The sequence below is a fragment of the Plecotus auritus genome (genome assembly GCF_963455305.1).
Source record: "Plecotus auritus genome assembly, chromosome: 1".
NCBI lineage: Eukaryota > Metazoa > Chordata > Mammalia > Chiroptera > Vespertilionidae > Plecotus > Plecotus auritus.
This window is the reverse complement of record NC_137770.1, coordinates 217,144,572-217,167,609: the sequence shown is the minus strand read 5'-3', so window position 1 is coordinate 217,167,609 and position 23,038 is coordinate 217,144,572. Positions and strand designations below refer to the sequence as shown.

Sequence of the window (23,038 nt, the reverse complement as noted above, 5' to 3'; positions counted from 1 at the left end):
TGAGCCTGTCAGGTCAGATACACCCTATGTCTTGTCATGATATTCCAGATTGACAGTATTTCAGTTCTTTCCCATTATTTGAAGGGATATGCCTAAACTTTTTTCAGGCTTATTCTCTATGACCTTGCCTCAATTGATCAATTTCCTTTGAAGAATATTTTTTGGGCCTGTCCATTTGAACAAATTATTGGCAGGAAAACAGAAGCTAAAGAAGCATATTTCTGTCTACTCTTTGGCATCTAGTATCATTGCATATTTTGCTACAGTCTTCTTGGTTAACCCTCTCAATGTCATTTTTAAAAAAAATACATATTTTTTAAATATGTTTTTATTGAGTTTTAGAAGAGAGGAAAAGAGGGAGAGAGAGACACATCAATGTGAGAGCGAAACATTCATCTGCTGCCTCCTGCACGCCCCTACCGGGGATTGAGCTGAAACCCAGGCATGTGCCCTGACCAGGAATCCATTGGCAGCCTTTCGGTGTATGGGACGACACCAAACCAACTGAACCATACCAACCAGGGTTCAATTAATTTTTTTCTCTTTAAGTTTTTATTTGTTGAGATAAAATTCACACACAATAAAATTTACATATTTAAAGTGTGTAATTCACTGATTTTTAGTATATTTGCCAAGTTGTGCACCTGTTACCACTGTGATTCAGAACATTTTCATCATTCCCACAAAACAAAGTTCTCAAGATGGATGGCTCTACAACAATGTGAATGTACTTAATGCCATTGAACTATACACTTAAAAATGGTTAACATGGTAAATTTGATAGTGTGTATATTTTGTCACGATAATATGGATTAAAGACCTAAATGTAAGGTCAAATATAAACCTTTTAGAAGAAAACACAGGAGTAAATCTCATGATCTTGGATTAACAGAGGTTTGTCAGATATGATACTAAAAGCACAAGCAACAAAAAGAAAGAATAGATAAATTGGACTTAATAATATTAAAAATTTGATGTTTCAAAGGGCTTCATCAAGAAATTGAAAGAAAACAACACACATAGTAGGAGAAAATATTTGTAAATCATCTCTCTCACAAGGGATTAGTATCCAGAATATATAAAGAACTCTTGCATCTTAACAAAGTAAAAATTGGTAACTCAGTTAGAAAATGAACAGTTTGAACAGACATTTCTCCAAAGAAGACATACAAATGGCTAATAAATACATGAAAAGATGCTGGTCATCATTAGTCATTAGACAAATGCAAATCAGAACCACACTGAGATACTAGCACATGGCTGTATAACAAAAGGACAGATAACAAGTGTTGGCAAGGATATGCAGAAATTGGAACCCTCATATGTTGCTGGCAGGAATATAAAATGGTCTAGCCACTGTGAAAAATAGTTTGGCAGTTTCTCAAAAAGTTAAGTAAAGTTACAATTTTACCTAGTAATTCCACTTCTAGGTATATAAACAAGAAAAATGAAAACATATCCATATAAATAAATACTTATCGCAGCATTTTCCATAATAGTCAACAATCTAAATGGAAACAACCCAAATGCCCATCAACTGATGAATGAATAAACAAAATGGGGTAATATTATTCAAATATACAATGTTTGTGTTTTCATGACTGTCTTTTTTCACATACCACAATGTCTTCAAGATTCATTATGTTGTAGCATGTCTCAGAATTCCATTCCTTCTGATTTGGTGTGTGGTGTGTGTGTGTGTGTGTGTGTGTGTGTGTGTGTGTGTGTGTTTCATAATCCTCAACAGGCAAGAGAAAACAGCAGTTAAATTTCTATACCTAAACCTAAGCTTATATGATATATATGATGCTTATATTAAAATAGGGAATTTATGGTTTTTTGTGGCAGTAAAAACCATAAAATTCAGCTTCCCAACTGTATAGTTTGTCAACCATATGCACATTGTTGTAAACAGATCCCCAGAATCCTCCCATCCTGCATGACTGAAACGTTACACTCACAGAACACCAGCTCCTTACCTCCCCTACCCCACTTCTCCCCAGCTCCTGGCAACCACTATTCTACTTTGTTTCTGAGTTTGAATGCTCTAGGTATCTCATAAGTGGAATCATAGAGTATTTGTATTTCTGGGACTCACTTATTTCACTTAGCATAATGTCCTCATGTTTCATCCATGTTGTAGCATATGACATGGCTTCCTTAAGACGAATAATACTCCATTGTATGTGTGTCTGTACCTGCATCTATCACATTTTCTTTATTCATTCCTTCATTGATGGACACTTGGATTGCTTCTGCTTCTTGTGAATAATGCCACTGTGAACATGAACATATAAATATACCTGTACAAGTCCTTGCTTTCACTTTTGGGTATATACCCAGAAGTGAGATTGCTGGATAAAATGGGTAATGCTGTTTAATTTTTTGAGGAAACATCATATTGTTTTATGTAGCAACTAGACCATTTTACATTTTCACCAGCATTAATACAAGGGTTCCAATTTTTCTAGATCCTTGCCGACATTTGCTTTGATCCATTTTGATTTTGTAATATAAAGGTGAGGTAGGGGTTCAAATTCATTTTTTTTTTTTGCATGTAGATAGATATCCAGTTGTTCTTATACCACTTGTTGAAAAGACTTTTCTATCCCCATTAAATTGTTTTAGAATTCTTTCAAAAATCAGTTGCCCAGGGAGGATCCAAGATGGCAGCAGATTAAGTGGAAGCTACACTTACTCTTCCCAGGACCTAACTGGAATTACAACTAAAGTGTAGTTGTAAAGTGAAAAATCATCCCGAATAACCATCTGAGGAGTAGCTGGAGAAAAGCCTTATAACCAAGGACTTACAGAGGAGGCCACATTGAGACTGGTAGAAAGTGTGGAGGAGCGAGAGGGCTGGCCTGGCTCCCTTTAGCAGCAGATGAAGTTCTGGAGGGATATCTCAGCTGGGGCGGTGATGGGGGAGTTTCCCATGAGAAGTCTGGGGTCTAAACCCCAAGCCAGATTCCCCAGCTGAGAGTACCATGACCGAGAAAGGTGCCCATATAACATCTAGCTGTGAAAATCAGTGAGGTTTCTGTCTGCCAGGGAGAGAGAGCTAGAAACACAGGCACTGTCTTAAAGGGCCAATACACAAAATTTTGTTCACAGCCACTCACCTTCGGCTCTGGCTTAGGGCAGGCAGAGCAGACTAGAGCTATGTGAAGAGAATCTGGGATTGGTGGCTCTGGAGAGAGAGCTGAGACATCAGCCACCAGGATCCCTGTGCTGAGTCATGCCCCCATGTGCAAAAGCCATCTTTCTCAGGGAGAGAGATCATTCCCCATCATGTAGCATCAGCCTGGGGTGAAGCAATAGCCCCACCCATTGGAATCCCTTTTGCCCCATCCTGAGGAGCTTAAGCCCAGTTGAGGAGTACAGCCTGAGGCTCTTTAAGTAACTGAGCCTAACAGACAGCCTGCAAGCAGAGGAAGATCTCTGGGTACTTTGTGACTTTTGCTGATCTGCCCCTGGACCTGGTGCTAGTAAAAGCAGACCTTGGTGCACAGCTTGGTCCTTTCCACACACACCCAGGCTCAGCCACAAACTGGATCGTTGATAGCTCTAAACAGGTTGCGCAGAGCCAGTCACAGACAGTGTTTGATACTGGCCTGCACCAGAGTCCCTCCCAGAACCAATACACCCAGTAGCCAAATCCAGACAACAGAGCAGGATCCTAGAAACATGCAATCTTCCAAAACTAAGTCAGGAAGAATCAGAGAATCTGGATAGACAGATCACAACTAGTGAAATTGAAGCAGTATTAAAAAAAAAGAATCTCCCAACAGCCCTAGCCAGTTTGGCTGAGTGGGTAGAGCGTTGGCCTGCAGACTGAAGGGTCCTGGGTTTGATTCCAGCGATCCAAGTATGGGGTGTGCAGGAGGCAGCCAATCAATGACGTTCTCTTATCGTTGATGTTTCTATCTTTCCCTCTCCCTCTCTGAAATAAATAAAAATATATTTAAAAAACCAAAAAACTCCCAGCAAATACTAGTAAAAGCCCTGGACCAGATGGCTTTACAGGTGAATTTTATCAAATATTCAAAGAAGAACTAACATCTATCCTTCTCACATTATTCCAAAAAATTAAAGAGGAGGGAAAACTCCCAACCTCATTTTATGAGACCAGCATTATCCTAATTTCCAAACCAGATAAAGGAAGACATGACAAAGAAAGAAAATTATAGGCCAATATCCCTGATGAACATAGGTGCTAAAATCCCTAACAAAATATTAGCAAACCAATCCAGGGATACAATAAAAATACCATACACCAGGATCAAGTAGGATTTATTCTAGGGATGCAAGGTTAGTACAATATCCAAAAAATAATAAATGTGATACATCACATAAACAAAATGAAGGATAAAAACCACATGATCATATCAATAGATGCAGAAAAAGCATTTGATAAAATCCAGCACCCATTTTTGATAAAAGCTCTCAGCAAAATGGGAATAGAGGGAACATACCTCAACATAATAAAGGCCATCATCATACTCAGTGGGCAAAAATTACAAGCATTCTCCTTAAGATCAGGAACTAGACAGAGATGTTCGATTTCACTGCTCTTATTCAACGCTAGTGGCCTGGTGCACGAAATTTGTGCACATTAAAAGGGAATTAATTAGAGGAAATATTTTAATATTGCTATTTGTTCTTTCTCTATAATAGAAGTGTCAGAGATGAAAGAAAATTAGTAAAATGTATATGAAAATCTTCCTCCTGTCAGAGTCTGAGGCGTGCCGTGGGACCCAGAGTCAAGTCCCCGCCCACCCGCGTGCAAGACCCAGACCTGGCCAGCCCCACCCCCATCAAGCCCCGCCAGGTGGGGGGTGCAGCCTCAGGTCCCTGTCAAGCCCCACTAGCAGGGGGTGCGGCCTGAGGTCCCCTGTCAAGCCTCACTGGGCGGGGGGTGCAGCCTCAGGTCCCCGCTCCAGCGCCAGCAGCTTCAGGTCCCTGCAGATCGCTCGTTACGGCATAGCCATCTTGTGTTACGGGAACCCTGCCTCCGCTGTGGGCACAGCCAGCTGTGGTGGCATGACAGAGTGAGGGTCAATTTGCATATTACCTCTTTATTATATGGGATAGGATAGTATTGGAAGTCCTAGCCACAGCAGTCAGACAAGAAGAAAAAAGAAAAGGCATCCATATTGGAAAGGAAGAAGTAAAACTGTCATTATTTGCAGGTGAGTTGACACTGCATGGAGAACCCTAAAGATTCCACCAAAAAATTCCACCACTAGAACTGATAAATGAATTCATTAAAGTAGCAGGATACAAAATATCCAAAAATCAGTTGCATTTTTATGCATCAGTAATGAACTATCAGAAAGGAAATACATATAAGTGGAAACATATACTGTGTTCATGGATAGGAAAAATTAAAATGTTTATACTACTCAAAGCAGTCTACAGATTCAGTGTAATACCTATCAAGATACTGATGGTGTATTTCATAGAACTTCAACAAATATTCCAAAAATTTATGTGGAACCACAAAGACCCTAAATAGCAATCTTCAGAAAGAAGAGCAAAGTTGGAGGAATCACACTACCTGATAGCAAACTACTAAAAGGCCGTAGTCATCAAAATAGCATGGTTCTGGCATAAAAACAGATACATAGATAAATGGAACAGAAGAGAGTGCCCAGAAATAAACCATACCTTTATAGTCAATTAATATTCAACAGAAGAGGCAAAACCATACAGTGGGCTAAAGATGGTCTATTCAATAAATAGACTATGGGTGATGGGAAAATTGGACAGATTTGTGCAAAAAGAAAAGAAAATGAAACTAGACCACCTCCTTACACTGCACACAAGAATAAGCTCCGAGTGGATTAATGACTTAAATGTTAGGCTTTAAACCATAAAAATCCTAGAAGAAAACATAGGCAGTAAATTCTCGGACATTTCTCATAGCAATATTTTTTCTGATATATCTACTCAGGCTAGGGAAACAAAAGAAAAAAATGAACAAATGAGACTACTGTATATCAAGCTAAAAAGTTTTTGCACAGTAAAGGAAGCCATCAACAAAATGAAAGACAACCCACTGAATGGGAGAACATATTTGCCAATAATACATCTGATAAGGGGTTAATAACTAAAATTTATAAAGAATTTTATAAAACTCAACACTGAAAAGCACATCCCATTGAAATTTAGGCAAAGGACCTGAATAGACACCTCTCCAAAAGAGGACATACAGATGGCCAACAGACATCTGAAAAGATGTTCAATGTCAGTAATCATCAGAGAAATGCAAATTAATAAAACCACAATGAGATATCACCTCAAACCTGTCAGAATGGCTGTCATCAGTATATCAACAAGAGTTGGTGAGGATGTGGAGAAAAGGGAACCCGTGTGCACTGTTGGTGGGAATGCAGATTGGTACAGCCACTGTGGAAAGCAGTATGAATTTACCTCAAAAAAATTCAAAATGGAACTGCCTTATGAGCCAGCGATACCACTTCTGGAGATATATTCGAAGAAACCTGAAACACTAATTCGAAAGAATATATGCACCTCTATGTTCATTGCATCATTATTTACAACAGCCAAGATTTGGAAGCAGCCCAAGTGTCCATCTGTACATGAATAGATAAAATAGCTATGGTACATTTACACAATAGAATACTAATCAGCCATGAATGAATCTGGAGAACATTATACTAAGTGAAATAAGCCAGTCAGAGAAAGACAAGTACCATATGATTTCACTAATATGTGGAATCTAATGAACAAACTGAACTAACAAGCAAAATATAGACAGACTCATAGATAACAGGCAAATAGCTCTGTTGCGGGGCCGGGGGATGGTGAAGGGATTGAGCAAAAAAGAAAAACTCATGGACACAGACAACAGTGTGGTGACTGTTGGGGGCGGAGTGAGTGGAGATAGAAGAGAGTATATGGGGGATAAATAGTGATGGGGAAAATATTTTTAAGAAAAAAATGTCAGTTGTCCATAAATGTATTTCTGCACTTTCAGTTTTGTTCCATTATGACTATTTTTACGCCTCTACTCAGCCATGATTACTGTGGCTTTTTAGTAAGTTTTAAAATTGGAAAGATTCTTTTGCCTATTCAGATTCCATGTATTTCCATATAAATTTTAGGATCAGTTTGTAAATTATGCCAAAAAAGGCAGCTGGAATTTAGATAATGATTCTATTGAATCTGTAAATCAGTTTGGGGATCTTAACTTTTGGAATCTTAACAATTTTGATTCTTTCAATCCATGGACAGTGGATATATTTCCATCCACTTGGGTCTTCTTTAATTCCTTTCAACTGTGTTTTATCATTTTCAGTATATAAGTCTTGCATTTTTTGTAAATTTTATTCCTAGTTATTTAATACTAGAGGCCTGGTGCATGAATTCGTGCACAGGTGGGGTCCAGCTGGCCTGCCCCGATGGGGGCTGATGGGGGCCAGGCCAGCGGGGAGAAGGGAACACAGGAGGTTGGCCGCCAGCCCCACCCTTGATAGGGGCTGATTGGGACTGGGCCAGCTGGCCCCGCCCCCAATTGGGGGGGCCAGGCTGGCCTGAAGGAGGGGCCGTGGGAGGTTGGGGGGGGGGCCGATTGGGGCCCCTATTGGGCCGGTTGGCTGCCATAGTGCGCATCATAGCAACCGGTCGTTGGTCCCTCCACCGTTCTGATCGCTTGGCTTTTATGTGTATAGATTTTTGTTACTATTGTAAATGGAATTGTTTTTTTCTTTTAAATTTCTTTTTTTTCATTGCCAATTGCTAGTATATAGAAATACAGTTAACTTTTGTATATTGATGTCATTGTATCCTGCAATCTTGCTGGAGTTGTTTTTTGTTTTTGTTTTTAATATGTTTTAATTGATTTAAGAAAGGAAGGGAGAGGGAGAGAGAGATAGAAACATCAGTGAGAGAGAATCATTGATTGGCTGCTTCCCCCTGCCCCCCACTGGACATCGAGCTCTCAACTCGGGCATGTGCCCTGACTGGGAATCAAACCATGACCTCCCGGTTCATAGGTTGATGCTCATGAGCCATGAGCCATGCCAGCCAGGCTGGAGTTATTTTTTAGCTGTACTCATTTTTTGTGTGTGTGGATATTCCTTAGGATTTTTTATATAAAAGAACAAGTCATCTGCTAATAGAGATAACTTTACTTCTTTTCCAATTTAGATGCATCGTATTTTATCTACTTGCTGAACTGCCCTAGCTAGAATATCCAGTATAATGTTGGTGAGGGTGGAATCCTTCAGTGTGATTTTTATTGCTCTTTTATTTTAACAATAATAATTGTTTACTGCGTTAAAATATGACAGATACTATGCTAAGCACCTTATATATAGTACTTTTCTAATAATCCAGTATGGTCAAACTATTATTACCTCCCCTTTTTAAAAAAATTTTAGGAAAGCAAGCAAGAATGTATTGACCGCAGCAAAAACACACTTAGGAGAGTGAAACAGGAAGGGCATAAAAGAAGCAACAGGAGAGCCCAGGCTGGGCTGCCTTAGCTCACTGGGAAGTCAGAGAAAAGGGGAGACAGATTCAAGGGATTCGCCCAGGATGAACTGCCGCTACCCATTGTTCCCCTGGTTGCAAGTCTCATGGGTCCCTTAGAGATCAGGGGATACATGCAGTAGGGGGTGGGGGAATGGCACACGCATACTCCCTCGAGGGAGAGTACCCTGGGACTGAGCAGCTGCTGCCCATTACTCCCTTTAACCCCCATTTTAAAGATAAGGAAATTAAAGCTTAGATTAAATAATTTGCTATAATCACTCAAGTACATGGCTGAGCTAGGATTTATATTTAAAAGTTTTCAATCTTTACCTAATTTTCATTGTGTTATTTTTTATGTTAGTCTTAATAGATTTATACTCATTCACCTTTGGCTATTATATGCCCTCCCCCGTCACCGCCATCAATTCTGTCTTTAGGTCATTTGTCTTTAACAACCTGAGGCCTATGAACATTTTTATTAATTTCTTTACCTAGTGACCCCTTTATGTATTCATCATTCTTTTTTTTTAAATTCTTTATTGTTGAAAGTATTACATATGTTTCCTTTTTCCCCCATTGACATCTCCTCACCTGCTCCCGCCCCCCAGCACATGCCCTCACCCCCCTAACTGTCTGTGTCCATTAGTTATGTTTATATGCATACATACAAGTCCTTTGGTTGACCTCTTACCTTACCCACTCTCCCCTGCCTTCCCTCTGAGGTTTGATGATCTGTTCAATGCTTGTATGTCTCTGGATCTATTTTTGTTCATCAGTTTATGTTGTTCATTATTGTACTCATCATTCTTTTTTTTTTTAAAAAAAAAAAAATATTTTATTGATATTTCACAGAGAGGAAGGAAGAAGGATAGAGAACTAGAAACATCGATGAGAGAGAGACATCGATCAGCTGCCTCCTGCACACCCCCCACTGGGGATGTGCCCGCAACCAAGGTACATGCCCTTGACCGGAATCGAACCCGGGACCCTTCAGTCCACAGGCCGACGCTCTATCCACTGAGCCAAACCGGTTTTGGCTGTACTCATCATTCTTGTTCTAACCTGGCCTTTGGAGCTCCTGTGAGTCCAATAACATAGTAGCTAAGAGCCATGACTCTGGAACTAGATAGCCTGAGTTGGAATTCCTGCTTCCACCCTTGTTAGGTGTATGACCTTGGGTAAACCACTTAATCTCTGTACTTGAGCCTCTGTTATCTCTGAAATACTGAAATGGGATATTTTCAGACATTTCCTTGTGTTCTTACACAAAACCAGATGGTATAGCCTACTATATGCCTAGGCTAAATGGTATATAGCCTGTGGGTCTGTAGGGAGGAAAGTAATTTTTCCTCTACCTTTCTGGGTTCTTGGCTAACACATCCCTGTAATAAAAGACAGATTAACAGCAGAAAAGCAAACAAAAGATTAATAACATGTATACCTCTTGTACACATGGGAGTGACCTAGGAAAACCAAGTAACTTAAGCCACCACCTTTGAGTACCATCTTTAGCTCAAAACAAAAGAAGTTGGGGGTCAGTTATTGGAGGTTATCAGGAAAAAAATCACAGTAAACCAGAGTAAGGTAGTTAGACACAATTAAGTCATTGCCATCTGCATTAATAAGAGTTTCTAGAGATAAGGTCGTCCCCCTCTTCCTAGTACACTGAGGGAGACACCCTGACAAATGGAGATTTACTGTACAAATGTAAATGTCTTTTACAAAGGGTAACTTCTACTTATTTTTCAGAGCTTCTCTCATTTCTGCTGTTTCTTAAAATTAAACAGCCTGAAATTCTTATGTCAGAGACATATTTGAGAATGACAAATTCTCTTCATCTACAGCTCCTACATTACAGCTTGCTACTTTTATGGAATACTAGGCAATTGTAACACAATAGTAGGTATTTGTGTAATGTCTTGCCCTAAGACATAGCAATGTCAACAGCATCAGTAGGCCATAGGAATTTTTCAGCCGCGTTGTAATCTTATGGGACCATCCTCCTATATGTAATCCTCATTGTCTTGTCATGTAGCGCAAGACTATAGAGATCACTAGAGGCCTGATGCACAAAATTCATGCAAGAGTAGGCCTTCCTTCCCCCGGCTGCCAGCACCGGCCTCGCTCTGGCCCCCAGGACCTGGGCTTGCCTCCGGCCACTGGTAGGCACCCAGGACCCAGGCTTCCCTCGCAGACCCAGCTTTGTCTGGAATGTCGTCCGGAAGGACGTCCGGTCTAATTAGCATATTATGCTTTTATTATTTTTAGATTATTGTAGGCCATACCACCATAGAGAATTAGAGAATTAAGTGTAATATGTATATATGTGTGTGTGTGTATATGTAAAGTATTTAGAACCATTCTTGGCACAAATTAAATGTGTGTTAGCTTTCATCATTGTCATCATCATATTCACTGTTTTTATTATTTTACTTCTAGTCTCCCCTATCTTTCCATTGAACTTAAAACATTTTATTTTGGAAAGTTTCAAAAACACAAAAGTAGAGTGACAGTAAAATGAACCTCCATTTAACTTTTAACTCATCTTTAACACTTAACTGACTCATTACCATTCTAGTTTCATCTGTTCCATTCAAACCTCAACTGCCTGGGATATTTTGAAGCCAATTCCATCCCAAACATCATACCATTTAATGACTAAATATTGTAGTAGAAGATAAGGGCTTATTAAACACTAGAGGCCCGGTGCATGAAAATTCATGCACTGGAGAGGGGATCCCTCAGCCCGGCCTGACCCCTCTCACATTCCGGGAGCCCTCAGAGGCAAGAGGCGACCCGGCAATCAGGGCAAGGTGACGCTCCATCACACCTCTGCCTCTGCCACTGCCAGCAGCGCAAGCCTTGGCTGGCCCTGGTTACCTGAGCCTCGGGCTGGACCTGGACAGCTGCCATCTGAGACTTGCCTGTGCCTTGGGCCAGCCCTGGGTGGCTGGACAGCTAATACCTGAAGCTTGCCTGCGCCTCGGGCTGGCCCTGGGGGGGACTCTAGGGGTGGGCCCAGCCTTGCTACGCACCTGCCACCACTGTGGGGCTGAGGGGACTGGGCGCCGCCATCTTGTGGCTGTGGGTGCCACCATCTCTGAGGGTGGGCAATTAGCATATTCCCTCCTTGTTGGCTGTGGACGCCACCATCTTTGTGATGGTGTGAGGGTCAATTAGCATATTCCCTCTTTATTAGATAGGATATTCACAATACCAGTTTCACACACCTTAATTAAAAATAATTCTTTAATATAAATATGCTCTGAATATTTTTAGGTTAAGTTTATATGGATTTGAATGTGAGAATTGATACTTAAGATTTAGGTATGAATGGAAGGGTATTTTTTGCTGTTCTGTCAGAACCAAAAAGCATAGGAAAAGCTGCATTTGAGTAGGGTAAATAGAAAGCCAATGAAGATACTTAAGTGAAGTTTGTTGGGGAACAAGTGAAAAATAAAGTTGAATCATTGCATTGGAGACTATACTGTGGATAGATGGCCTGTAAAATCTAGGAGGAGATTTTTTGTTGTTGTTGTTAATCCTCACCTGAGGATATTGTTCCATTGATTTTTAGGGAGAGAGAGAAAGACAGAGAAACATCAATGTGAGAGAAACACATCGATTGGTTGTCTCCTGCACAAGCCCTGACCAGGGCCCAGGTCAGGGAGGAGCCTGCAACCAAAGTACATGCCCTTGACCGGAATTGAACTCTGGGACCCTTTGGTCCCCTGGCTGACACTTTATCCACTGAGCTAAACCGGCTAGGGCTAGGAGGAGATTTTTTGAGTGTTCAATATTCTTGAGTGTTTCAATATTCTTTGTTTTTAATTTTGAGAGAGAGAGCAACATGGCTGTGAGAAACATCAATAGGTTGCTTCCCCTGTGCAGCCTTTAAGTGGATGGGATGACGCTTCAGTCAACTGAGCCACATGACAAGGATGAGCATTCCAATATCTTCACAAAATGCTGTTTTGGAAAGATTAGTGTGGCAATAGTATATAGGTGGGAACCGAGGCACAGTTACCTTTATGGGCTGGAAAACTGACCTCCTGAGCTTAACCAACCTCTTGTGCCCTGAAGCATGTGGCAAAACTGGAATCCAAACCAAAGTATTGAGTCCATAGTGGTACTCTTTATTTTTCATCTCAACATCTTATAATTGAATGCATGAAAATCAAGATAAGTGATTAAGGATCAGATTTGTTTAGTTCCTCTTATAAAACATTTACATTTTAAAAACATTATTTTGGCCCTATCAGGTTTGGCTCAGTGGATAGAATGTCGGCCTGCAGACTGAAGGGTCCCGGGTTTGATTCCGGTCAAGGGCACAATGCCCCGGTTTTGGGCTCCATCCCCAGTAGGGGGCGTGCAGGAGACAGCCGATCAATGATTCTCCCTCATCATTGATATTTCTATCTCTCTCTCCCTCTCCTTTCCTCTCTCTGAAATAAATAAAAACGTATTAATAAAATACTATTTTGATCTTATTAACTTTCTTATATGAGAATATAGATATTTGGGGCCAGATAATTCTTTGTTGTGGGGGCTGTCCTATCCATGGTTGGATGTCTAGCAGCATTCCTGGCCAAACAAAAATGTCTCCACACATTGCTAGATGCTCCCTGGGACAAAATCACCCAAGTATGTCTTTAAAGAATACAGTATGGTGTCAAACGTAACCAGAAATAATTAGTGCTCTGTTGCAGGAGTAAGTATTGTATTCTAATAACTTTGCTCTATATACAGTTATTAGCAATAAAATAGTAAGGTTCTGAAAATTAGGAAAAACTAAAGTGGTTATGTAATTTATTATAGTAACCTGGACACTATTTAAGAGTCAAAGTGTTGGGATGCCAAAACAGGCTTAAATTAGGACTTTCTGGGTAAGCTGGGATGAATGGTCATGCTAGGAGTATTCAAACACTTACTGAATATCTACTATGAGTAGAGCACTATGTTGACATGATAAGTAGTCAGAACTGTGGCATTTGGAAAGCCTTTTGAAAAAGGTAAGACTTGAATTGGTCTTGAAGTAAGACTTAGGATTTTCTGTTTAAAACTCGGACTGGAACAACTTGGTCTTGCTAAAGGAGGATCCTGTTACATGCTACAACCCAGCTCATGTGTCCTCTGGCAGGTTTAAAGTACTTTAAAACCACAACCAAAGGTTCCCTGACTGAAGAATAACTTTGTGCCAATACTGTATAGGCCCAAACCCTCTGACTTTACTTGAGGATAGTGACGGGCACTGAAATCAGAGGTTAGAGTGGTAGAAGATAGCTGACATGTTCCAGGGATTATTGAATCAGTCTCCCCCTTTTCATCACTCTAGGAATGGAACAATTGCCACATTAACTTTTAACTATAAATGGAAGGAAGGAGCATTCCCTATTGCTAGTTAGGGCAGTGGTCGGCAAACTGTGGCTCATGAGCCACATACGGCTCTTTGGCCCCTGGAGTGTGGCTCTTCCACAAAATACCATGGCCTGGGCGAGTCTATTTTGAAGAAGTGGCGTTAGAAGAAGTTTAAGTTTAAAAAAGTTGGCTCTCAAAAGAAATTTCAATCGTTGTACTGTTGATATTTGGCTCTCTTGACTAATGAGTTTGCCGACCACTGAGTTAGGGGAATAAATGTAGGAGTAATGGGGGAAAATTATACATGTAGGATCAGCAGGATTATACATGTAGGAATAATGGGGGTAATTTATACATGTAGAATCAGCAGGACTTATTTTCAGATTTTTGGTGAGTGTAGGAAATAAAAAAGATGGAGAAATTCAAAATTACTCTTAAGTTTTTAGCTTTTCTAACTGAAAGAATTACAGTGCCATTCACAAAAACAGGAAAACTATAATTCATGGATATAGGGAGATAGATGGTAATGTTTTAGTTTAATTGATTTTAAATGATCAATGTTTCATTTATTTAGTTTACATTAGTTTCTGTATTTTTAAATAAGCTACAAGCACCTTACAACTTTTTTTATAAACAGCTTTATTAAGATATAATTTATATACTATAAAATTCACTGGTGCCCGTGTAATTTATGTACAATAAAAATCATTGTGTAATTCAGTGTTGTAGTATATTTACAGTCATGACACTTAGCACAATTATCACTACCATGTAATTTTTAGAACATTCATATCACCCTAAGAAGAAACCTCATCCCCATTCCTATCTCTAGCCCTAAGCAACAACTAATCTACTTCCTGCTCCATGTTCTTTTCTAGACATCCTATATAATAAAGAGGTAATATGCAAATTAACCCTCACACCCTCACAAGATGGCTGCCTACGACCAGGCCAGCAGGGGGTTTAGTGAGGGACGACCAAACAACTGAACAAGCAGGCTGCGTGGGGCAACCAGGCTGGCAGGGGAGTTAGTGAGGGACAACCAAACGATTGAACAAGCAGGCTGCATGGGGCTACCAGGCCGGCAGAGGGGTTAGTGAGGGGCGACCAAACGACTGAACAGCAGGCTGCGTGGGACGACCAGGCCGGTGGGGCGGCCGTGAGGGGCGACCAGGCCAGCAAGGGGGGCAGTTGGGGGCGACCAGGCAGGCAGGCAGGCAGGTGAGCGATTAGGAGCCAGCGGTCTAGGATTGTGAGAGGGATCCCAGATTGGAGAGGGTGCAGGCTGGGCTGAGAAGACCCCCCCCCCTGCCCCGCACGAATTTCATGCACCAGGCCTCTAGTTTCTTATAAATGGAATCATACAATATGTGTTCTTTTGTGTCTGGCTTCTTTCATCGAGCATCTTTTCTAAGGCTCACTCATAGTGTTTGCATTTTTAAAATGATTTTTATAGCTAATTAGAGGCCCGGTGCGCAAATTCATGCACCAGTAGGGTCCCTCGGCCTGGCCTGCGGGATCAGGCCAAAACCGGTTCTCTGACATTCCCCCAAGGGGTGCTGGATTGCAAGAGGGTGCAGGCCAAGCCGAGGGACCCCACCGGTGCACGATTGGGGCCGGGGAGAGACACGGGAGGTTGGCCAGCCGGGGAGGGACCGCGGGAGGGCTCCAGGGTGTGTCCAGCCCGTCTCGCTCAGTCCTGATCAGCTGGACCCCAGCAGCAAGCTAACCTACCGGTCGGAGTGTCTGCCCCTGGTGGTCAGTGCACGTCATAGTGAGCGGTTGAGCAGCCTTAGCATGTCGTTAGCATATTATGCTTTGGTTGGTTGAATGGATGACTGGACACTTAGCATATTAGGCTTTTATCATATAGGATAGTAGAGGAATGTACTAAGTACACATGAGTCATGAGGATAAATTGTGTGAAACCAGTAGTGCAGGGGAAAGTTACATATTGAAAGAGTGTGTTAATATCAAAGTGGGTTTATGAATGTGTGTCATCTGTAGACTTTGTTGCTAAATACTTGCTAATATAGAATATCAGTATGTGATAATTATCGCAATGAAAGCTGGGATGCTAAGGGAGATATTTGTTATGAGACATTTGCAGTATTTAAGTTGAAAATAGAATGAATCCCATTGGTGTAATTTTGAGTTAAGTTATTTCATAAATCGGGATTCTATCTCATTATTTTTGTCCAAATGAATATGAATTGTGGACTAGAGAAATCATTTTCCTTGATAGTCTTGATGATCTAAATCAGATATGAGTGACAGACCTAATAAGTTATAGATAGGGAAGAGTGAAGGGATGGAAAACGTACATAATGTCATTAGGAAGTATTTTGTCAATTCTGGTACTATAGGGATATATTTAAAGTGTCAATTTAAAAACCACTTTGGTTAGAATTCAAGTAACTTCATGTTTTTCATACGGATTCACATTTGAAATAACATCAATTGACATAATAGGGACTAATCTGAGAAAAAAATATGAAGAAATTTAAGTGTTCCCCACCCCTGTGTTCTGCTCTTTCTCTTTTTGCAGACCTTACCCAGGAGCTTATAAAATACCGTCCCTTCTTTCCTTAGATTGATGTAATTTTATAAATTAATTCATATTAAGTTATTAAGGACTTAAGTGTTGCTTTTCTCTGACACATTATTGTTTGAAAAGAGAGAAGGCTACAGAGTAGGTACTGCTTAACTAAAAGGAGTGAATTATTTATGGTAGGTTTTTGTGTGGTTTGTGGTAGGAAGGGGACTGGGAAGTAGAAAGGCATCCGGCCTCTAGTGTACGAATTAAAACAGAATAAACTATTTTAAAGATAGATGTTTCCTCATAGTTTTTATAAAGAGAGTAAAAGAAAAATAAGACGTTTTTGGATTAGACAGTTGGCCTCCTTTGGGTTCATTTAATAGTTGAGATTTGGCCCTAACCGGAGCGTCAGCCTGCGGACTCAAGGGTCCCAGGTTCGATTCCATTCAAGGGCATGTACCTTGGTTGCGGGCACATCCCCAGTAGAGGGTGTGCAGGAGGCAGCTGATTGATGTTTCTCTCTCCCTCTCCCTTCCTCTCTGTAAAAAATAAATAAAATATATTTTTAAAAATAATTGAGATTTGGGTTTATATTGATGGTTATAGTGTCATTTTCTTCCTGTGTACAAAGTAAAATGTGGGTGATTTTAAACATACTCCATTATTTTTACTCCCCTCCTCCATTTAAACCTATCCAAAAGGATTCCTATCTTTTAACCTTGTACTTAATAATGAAGGTTACCCTCTTGTTTTTGTTTTATTTTTCTTCTAGGCTGTATTCATCACCAAAGAAAAAACTTACACCAATGCAGAAATCGGTTAGCCCATTAGTTTGGTGCAGGCAAGTTTTGGATTACCCAAGTCCTGATGTTGAATGTGCTAAAAAATCTCTTATCCACAAACTTGATCAAACTATGTCAGGTATGCCTATAATTTCGCTTGTAAATTCATCTCTTTGCTTCCTTTAATAACAAACAAAGAAAAAAAAAAAAACCAAATATATGTTGCAGTTTGTTTTTAGGAAGGCAATTCTTTGCCTGGTAATGTTTTTCAGATCTCATTGTGCATGTCATCATGAGTTTTTGCCATATGCACCAATAACATTGTTCTATTATTTATTTTACTTTTTTCCAATCTCATTTTTATTTAGCTTCATTCTAAAGAAAATATTCAAGTAATATTGAATTTTATATGTTATGTGTTCTTTTCTAATACAAATTAAAACAAATAACTAGTTTAAAAATGTTTGTCTAATTATCTCACCACTTTGTGGAAATTCTGATGGGGTAGAAAGATACAGTACAGGTTAAGACCTTGTTCTCACTCTAGCACTTACTAGTAGTTACTGTGTGACTGCGCATTACTTATCAGTTTTCTCATAAGAATAGAGAACCTTGTAAGGTTGTTTTAAGGATTAAATGTAATGTTTATGAAAGAGCCTAGCATGTTTTTCTGATTCACAGTGCTTAGTAAATGTATTCCTTTCCTTTCTTTGTTATGTTTTTCTTTTAACTTGTCATTTAAAGTTTAAATTGCTTTTATGCTCTTTTGTTTATGGCATTAACAGAGCTGGCAAAATGTAACCGTGACTGTGGCACTTAGTGTAGCATGCCAGTGTGGGTAGAAATATAGGAAAAATATTACTGACTCTTGGAATTTCTCTCAGTCTCTTAAGAATGTTACTGTTCTCTGGAATACTCTCACAGGAAAGGACTGATGTGTGAGTACTAATCCAAAATAGGTTTTTGAGTTCTTTGGTTTATATTTACTTGGCAGTGATTTATTTAAATTTGCTTGTTTTGGCTTTATTATCGAAATAATGAGTTCTCTTGTTAGACTGTAAATTGAAAATGGTCAGGGGAGACAAAGAGGAGACTAAACAGTTAAATGGGCATACAGTAAAAATGCAGTAAGTTGGTTGTAAGGAGTTTAGTTATTATATGAAAGTAACATCTGGATATGATTACAGAGCTTCTGAGCCTATATTGAAACTAAAGTTTTAACTTTTCCTCTGTGTGGAGAATCCCTTTGTAAAAAGCAACAGCCTTTATGTAGTAGTTTTTTAAATGCTTTTGTCTGGATATCAAGTGTTTTTAGAATTATATCCTGGAGTTTGATTTAAGTTACATTCATATGAGATTTTTAGAAATATGTAAACAAGCTAGTATTTCACAATTTAAAAACAGCTGGCCTGGCTGGTGTGGCTCAGTGGTTGAACATCGACCTATGAACCAGGAGGTCGCAGTTTGATTCCCGGTCAGGGTATATGCCTAAGTTGCAGGCTCAATCCCCAATGTGGGGTGTCCATGAGGCAGCCAATCGGTGATTCCCTCTCATCATTGATGTTTCTATTTCTCTCTCCTTCCTTCCTCTCTGAAATCCATAAAAATATATATTTTTTTAAAAATTGGAAATTTTCTAATTAATTTCAGTTAGTAACATGCTTTTAGGAGCAATTTTCTAGTATTCTATCTTACCTTAGAAATAATATAAGTACATTTTACAATTTAATTAAAAATTTTCATCATCCACCCCAGCTGGTGTGGCTCAGTGGATTGAGCATCGTCCCATGCACTCAGAGATCACTGGTTCAATTATGGATAAGGGGGCATGCAGGAGGCAACCTATCGATATAATGTTTGATGTTTCTATCTCTCCCCCTTCCTCTCTTTCTAAAGATCAATAAAGACATTTTTTAAAAATTTCATCATTCAGAAGTTATATGTTCATAATCTACCATATGCTAGGTATTGTTCTTAACTCTGAGGATATAGCAATTAATGAAATAGTAGAAAAAGTCCCTTACTTTCTGGAACTTATATTCTAATGGGGGGAGCAGACAATAAATAGATAAATAAACATATAAAACGGGTTGGCAAACTTTTTTTTGTAAAGAGCCAGATAATAAATAGTTGAGGCTTGTGGGCTATGAGGTCTCTGTTGCAATTACTCAACTTTGCTCTATTGCAGAAGTAGCCATAGTTAGTACATAAATGAACAGGCATGGCAGTGTTCCAATAAACTTTATTTACAAAAATAGGTGGTGGGCTGGATTTGACTCGCAGGCTATAGTTCACCAATATCTGTTTTAAAACAGCCTAAGGAATGGGAACTATTAGCAATTGATAATTATTTAGACTTAGAGGAGAAAAACCAAAGTTGTTACTCCTCAAAAGTAACAGTTTGAGTGAGTGGCTTTTTGCTTTATTATAAAGGGTATTAAAGATAGTGGGAGTGTGTAAGAGAAGCTGTTGCTCTTGTACTAGATGTAATCATGTACTAGATCTGTTTAACAGTGTCTGTATTCTGTAGCCATATACTACCAGAGCAGTAGCTAGAGCTATAAATATAATGTATACTTAAAGGAAAAATGACTTGGCTATTTCAAGTCAGAACCTTGTAATCAGAAACCCCCCTTTTCCAAGTTGGAAGAGAGCTTGTTTTTTAAATGTGCTTTTTGGTAAGGCAAAGAGAACTTCCTGGCAGACAGTGTCTGCTCCATCACACTCGGCTTCTCTGCAGGGCACTACCACCTGTTCCTAAGATGATGTTCTCTGTTTTTTTATAGTAGTGCGTTATCCTCTTTACCTTCTCCAACCCTCTCTGCTGCTTTCTTTTCAGTCTTCTTTGAAGGTTCTTCCTTCGCCCTTCCTTTGTGTGTGTGTGGTAAAATTTACATAACATAAAAGTTCCCATTTTAACCATTTTTAAATATACAGTTAGTTAGGTGGCATTAAGTACATTCACAGTGCTATGCAACATCACCACAGCCCATCTCCGAACTTTTTCATCATCCCATGCTAAAATACTGTGCCATTAAAACTTTACATTCCTCCTACTCCTATCTGGCCATCTGTTTCTTCTTTTTTTTTTTTAACCTCACCTGAGGATACGTTTTTCATTGATTCTAGAGAGGAAGGGAGAGGGAGAGAGAAAGAGAGAAACGTTGATCTGAGCGAGAAACATTAATTGGTTGCCTCACCACACATCCTGACCAGGATTGAACCGACAACCTCAGTGTGTGCCTTTACTGGGAATCAAAACCGTGACCCTTCAATGCAAGGAACACTCTAACCACTGAGCAACACTGGCCAGGGCCATCAAGCCATGTTTTAAGTTTAGGGTACCCCAGGTCTCTTTTTTGCCCCACTTCTCTCTTGATTATTTCATCCATTCATGTAGTCGGTATCATCTGTATTCAAATTAATGTTATTCATTCATGCATATAGTCAATGAATATTTATTGAGAGCCTGTTATTAGGATTTGGGGAAAGGGCCGAGGAAAAACTAACATGGTGTCTACATTCATGGAGTTTATCAAATAGTAGGGGAAATGTAAATACAAATAATTATTTTAAAGGGTGATATGTAATAAAGGAACAGGAATTTTACCTCAGGAAGTGATATGTAACCTGAAATCCGAAAGATTCAGAAAAATTTAAGTGGGCTAAGGGGAAAAAGGATGTAGGGTGTTTCAGGTGGAGAATGCCTATGTGGGTGTGTGGGAGGAAGCATGGCATACATGAGGAACTAGAAGGAGCCAGGGTGGCTGTAGGAAGGAAACGATGTAAGATAAGGCCAGAATATATGAAGGAGCCAGACTCTGCAAGGCCTTATAGACCACATTAAAGATTTTGGATTTGATTCTAAAAGTAATGGGAAGATATCAAAGGGATTATGTGTGTGGGTGGAAAGACAAGGTTTACATTTTGATAGTCTTGCTTAGCTATAGTGTGGAGAGTAGACGAGAAGGCCAAAAGTGAATGTATAATGCTCTTGAGGGGGATTGATGAGGATAGCTGGGTAATGTGGGGGAGGGAGGATGAAAGGGCAGTGATGCAAATGTGGAAGTAAAAAGGAATGAACTTAATATGAGGAAATGAGAGAAAAGAAAGTATCAACATTGATTTCTGGGTTTCCAGCTGTGTGATAGGAGAAATGTTGTTAGCATTTTGACATAGGGACCCCAGAAAGAGAATTTTATTTTTAATGGGAGAATTGTGAGTTTGGATGTTGGCTCTGGGGCAAATTTTCCATACCCACAGGGGAGACTAAATGGGCAGTGTATATGGAACTGGAGCTCAGAAAAGCTTAGGACTAGGCATATAAATAATGAGGAGTTTGAGGAATATAGACAATAACTAATGTCATGGGTATGAATGAGATTTCCCAGGAAAGAGAACATGGTATAGAGCAGGCGTCCTCAAACTACGGCCCACCGAGGACATTTATCCGGCCCGCTGGGTGCCGCTGCCTGTCCTGCTTAGCAGCCGACTCGTCCTGGGCCCACAGTGCGCATAGGAATTTGTTCATAGTTTTTTTTAAACTATAGTCCGGCCCTCCAACTGTCTGAGGGACAGTGAACTGGCCCCCTGTTTAAAAAGTTTGAGGACCCCTGGGAAGATAAAAGGGCTGAGGACTTGAAATGCTAGTGATTAAATAAATAACTAATTAAAGAGAATGAGTTTCAAAGGAGATGGAGGAATAAAGAGATAGGAAGAAGTTAGCAGCCCCGTTTCTGTTCAGGTCAGTATTTCGGAGACCATGCTACTAGTACACACTACATACTAAATATTGTAAAATGAGGTGTGTTGTCTCATAGTGAATTATATATAAAACTACTCTGTTTGACTTTCTACACTATTCAGTAACTTCAGGGTCGTCATATTTTTTTTTCCCTTTTCCCAATGTTTAATGTCTATTCCTTTTTTTTTTTTTTTTTTGTCACCTATACTGCCTAATTCAGGCTAATCTATTCAACTTCAAAATCCCCCTCAGTTTTTCCCCCTAAACTGATTGGATCATATAACTCTTGCTCCAAAATCACTGATGGCACTATCATTGCTGCTGATTGAGGTTCAGACTCCTTTGCATAGTGTCCCAGGCCTCTCATGACCTGCCCCAGCTGGTTTTCCCTGTTGTACCTCATCATGTGCTTTACCTCACCTTTCTACATTATTCGCTCTTAATCCCTGAACATACTGTGCATTTTCAAGACACTGCTTCTGTTCATGTTATAAACACAGACAAAAGCACATACTTTCCTCACCTTCAGTAGCATATTATTATTCATCCTGTCAAGACTGTAGCAGTGCCTCTCCTGCCAAAAGCCTTACGTAGTTGCTCACAATTGTGATACTTTACTCTTATCTCTTAATTTCCACAAACCTTTGCACCTTTATGATAATACTCATTTCATTTTGTCTTGAAATAATAGTTTTTTTCTGGCTAAACTACTTGGCCTCTTGAGAAAAAGCACCATGTCACATTTGTCTCTATTTCTACACAGTACTTTGCTGATGGTCAGAAATGTTGAATAAACTGTGGATTTTAGAATAGGGGAGAAGAAAGAAGTACTATTTCAAGTATTAATATTTCTTGTACATAATTGCACTTGATATCTTAGCCCTATTTTTAGTACTGTTTCTATTTTATATGCATGGCACAATTTTTTTTTTCCTTTTTGGCAGAAATATTCTTCTTGAGCCAGAAAATGGGAGGGAGGAGGACTTTTTTTAAAAAGAGAATTCTCCCATGTTTGACCATAACCTACTTATTATTGCTTTTTTTCCCAAAAAAATCCAATCTTTGAAAAGGCTTTTTAAAAACTCATTATTTCATAGTGGTTTTTTTTTTTAA

At 39.6% G+C, this 23,038-nt stretch overlaps 1 protein-coding gene across 3 annotated transcripts in view; it reads left to right on the top strand.

The window, feature by feature from the left end:
- Positions 1-23,038, top strand: part of SLAIN2 (SLAIN motif family member 2) — a 62,384-nt gene that overhangs the window by 5,500 nt on the left and 33,846 nt on the right. For all 3 annotated transcript variants that reach the window (XM_080678653.1, XM_080678652.1, XM_080678651.1), the window contains exon 2: positions 17,172-17,320. In XM_080678653.1, the coding sequence (XP_080534779.1) occupies positions 17,172-17,320 (149 nt within the window). The remainder of the gene's footprint in view (positions 1-17,171; positions 17,321-23,038) is intronic.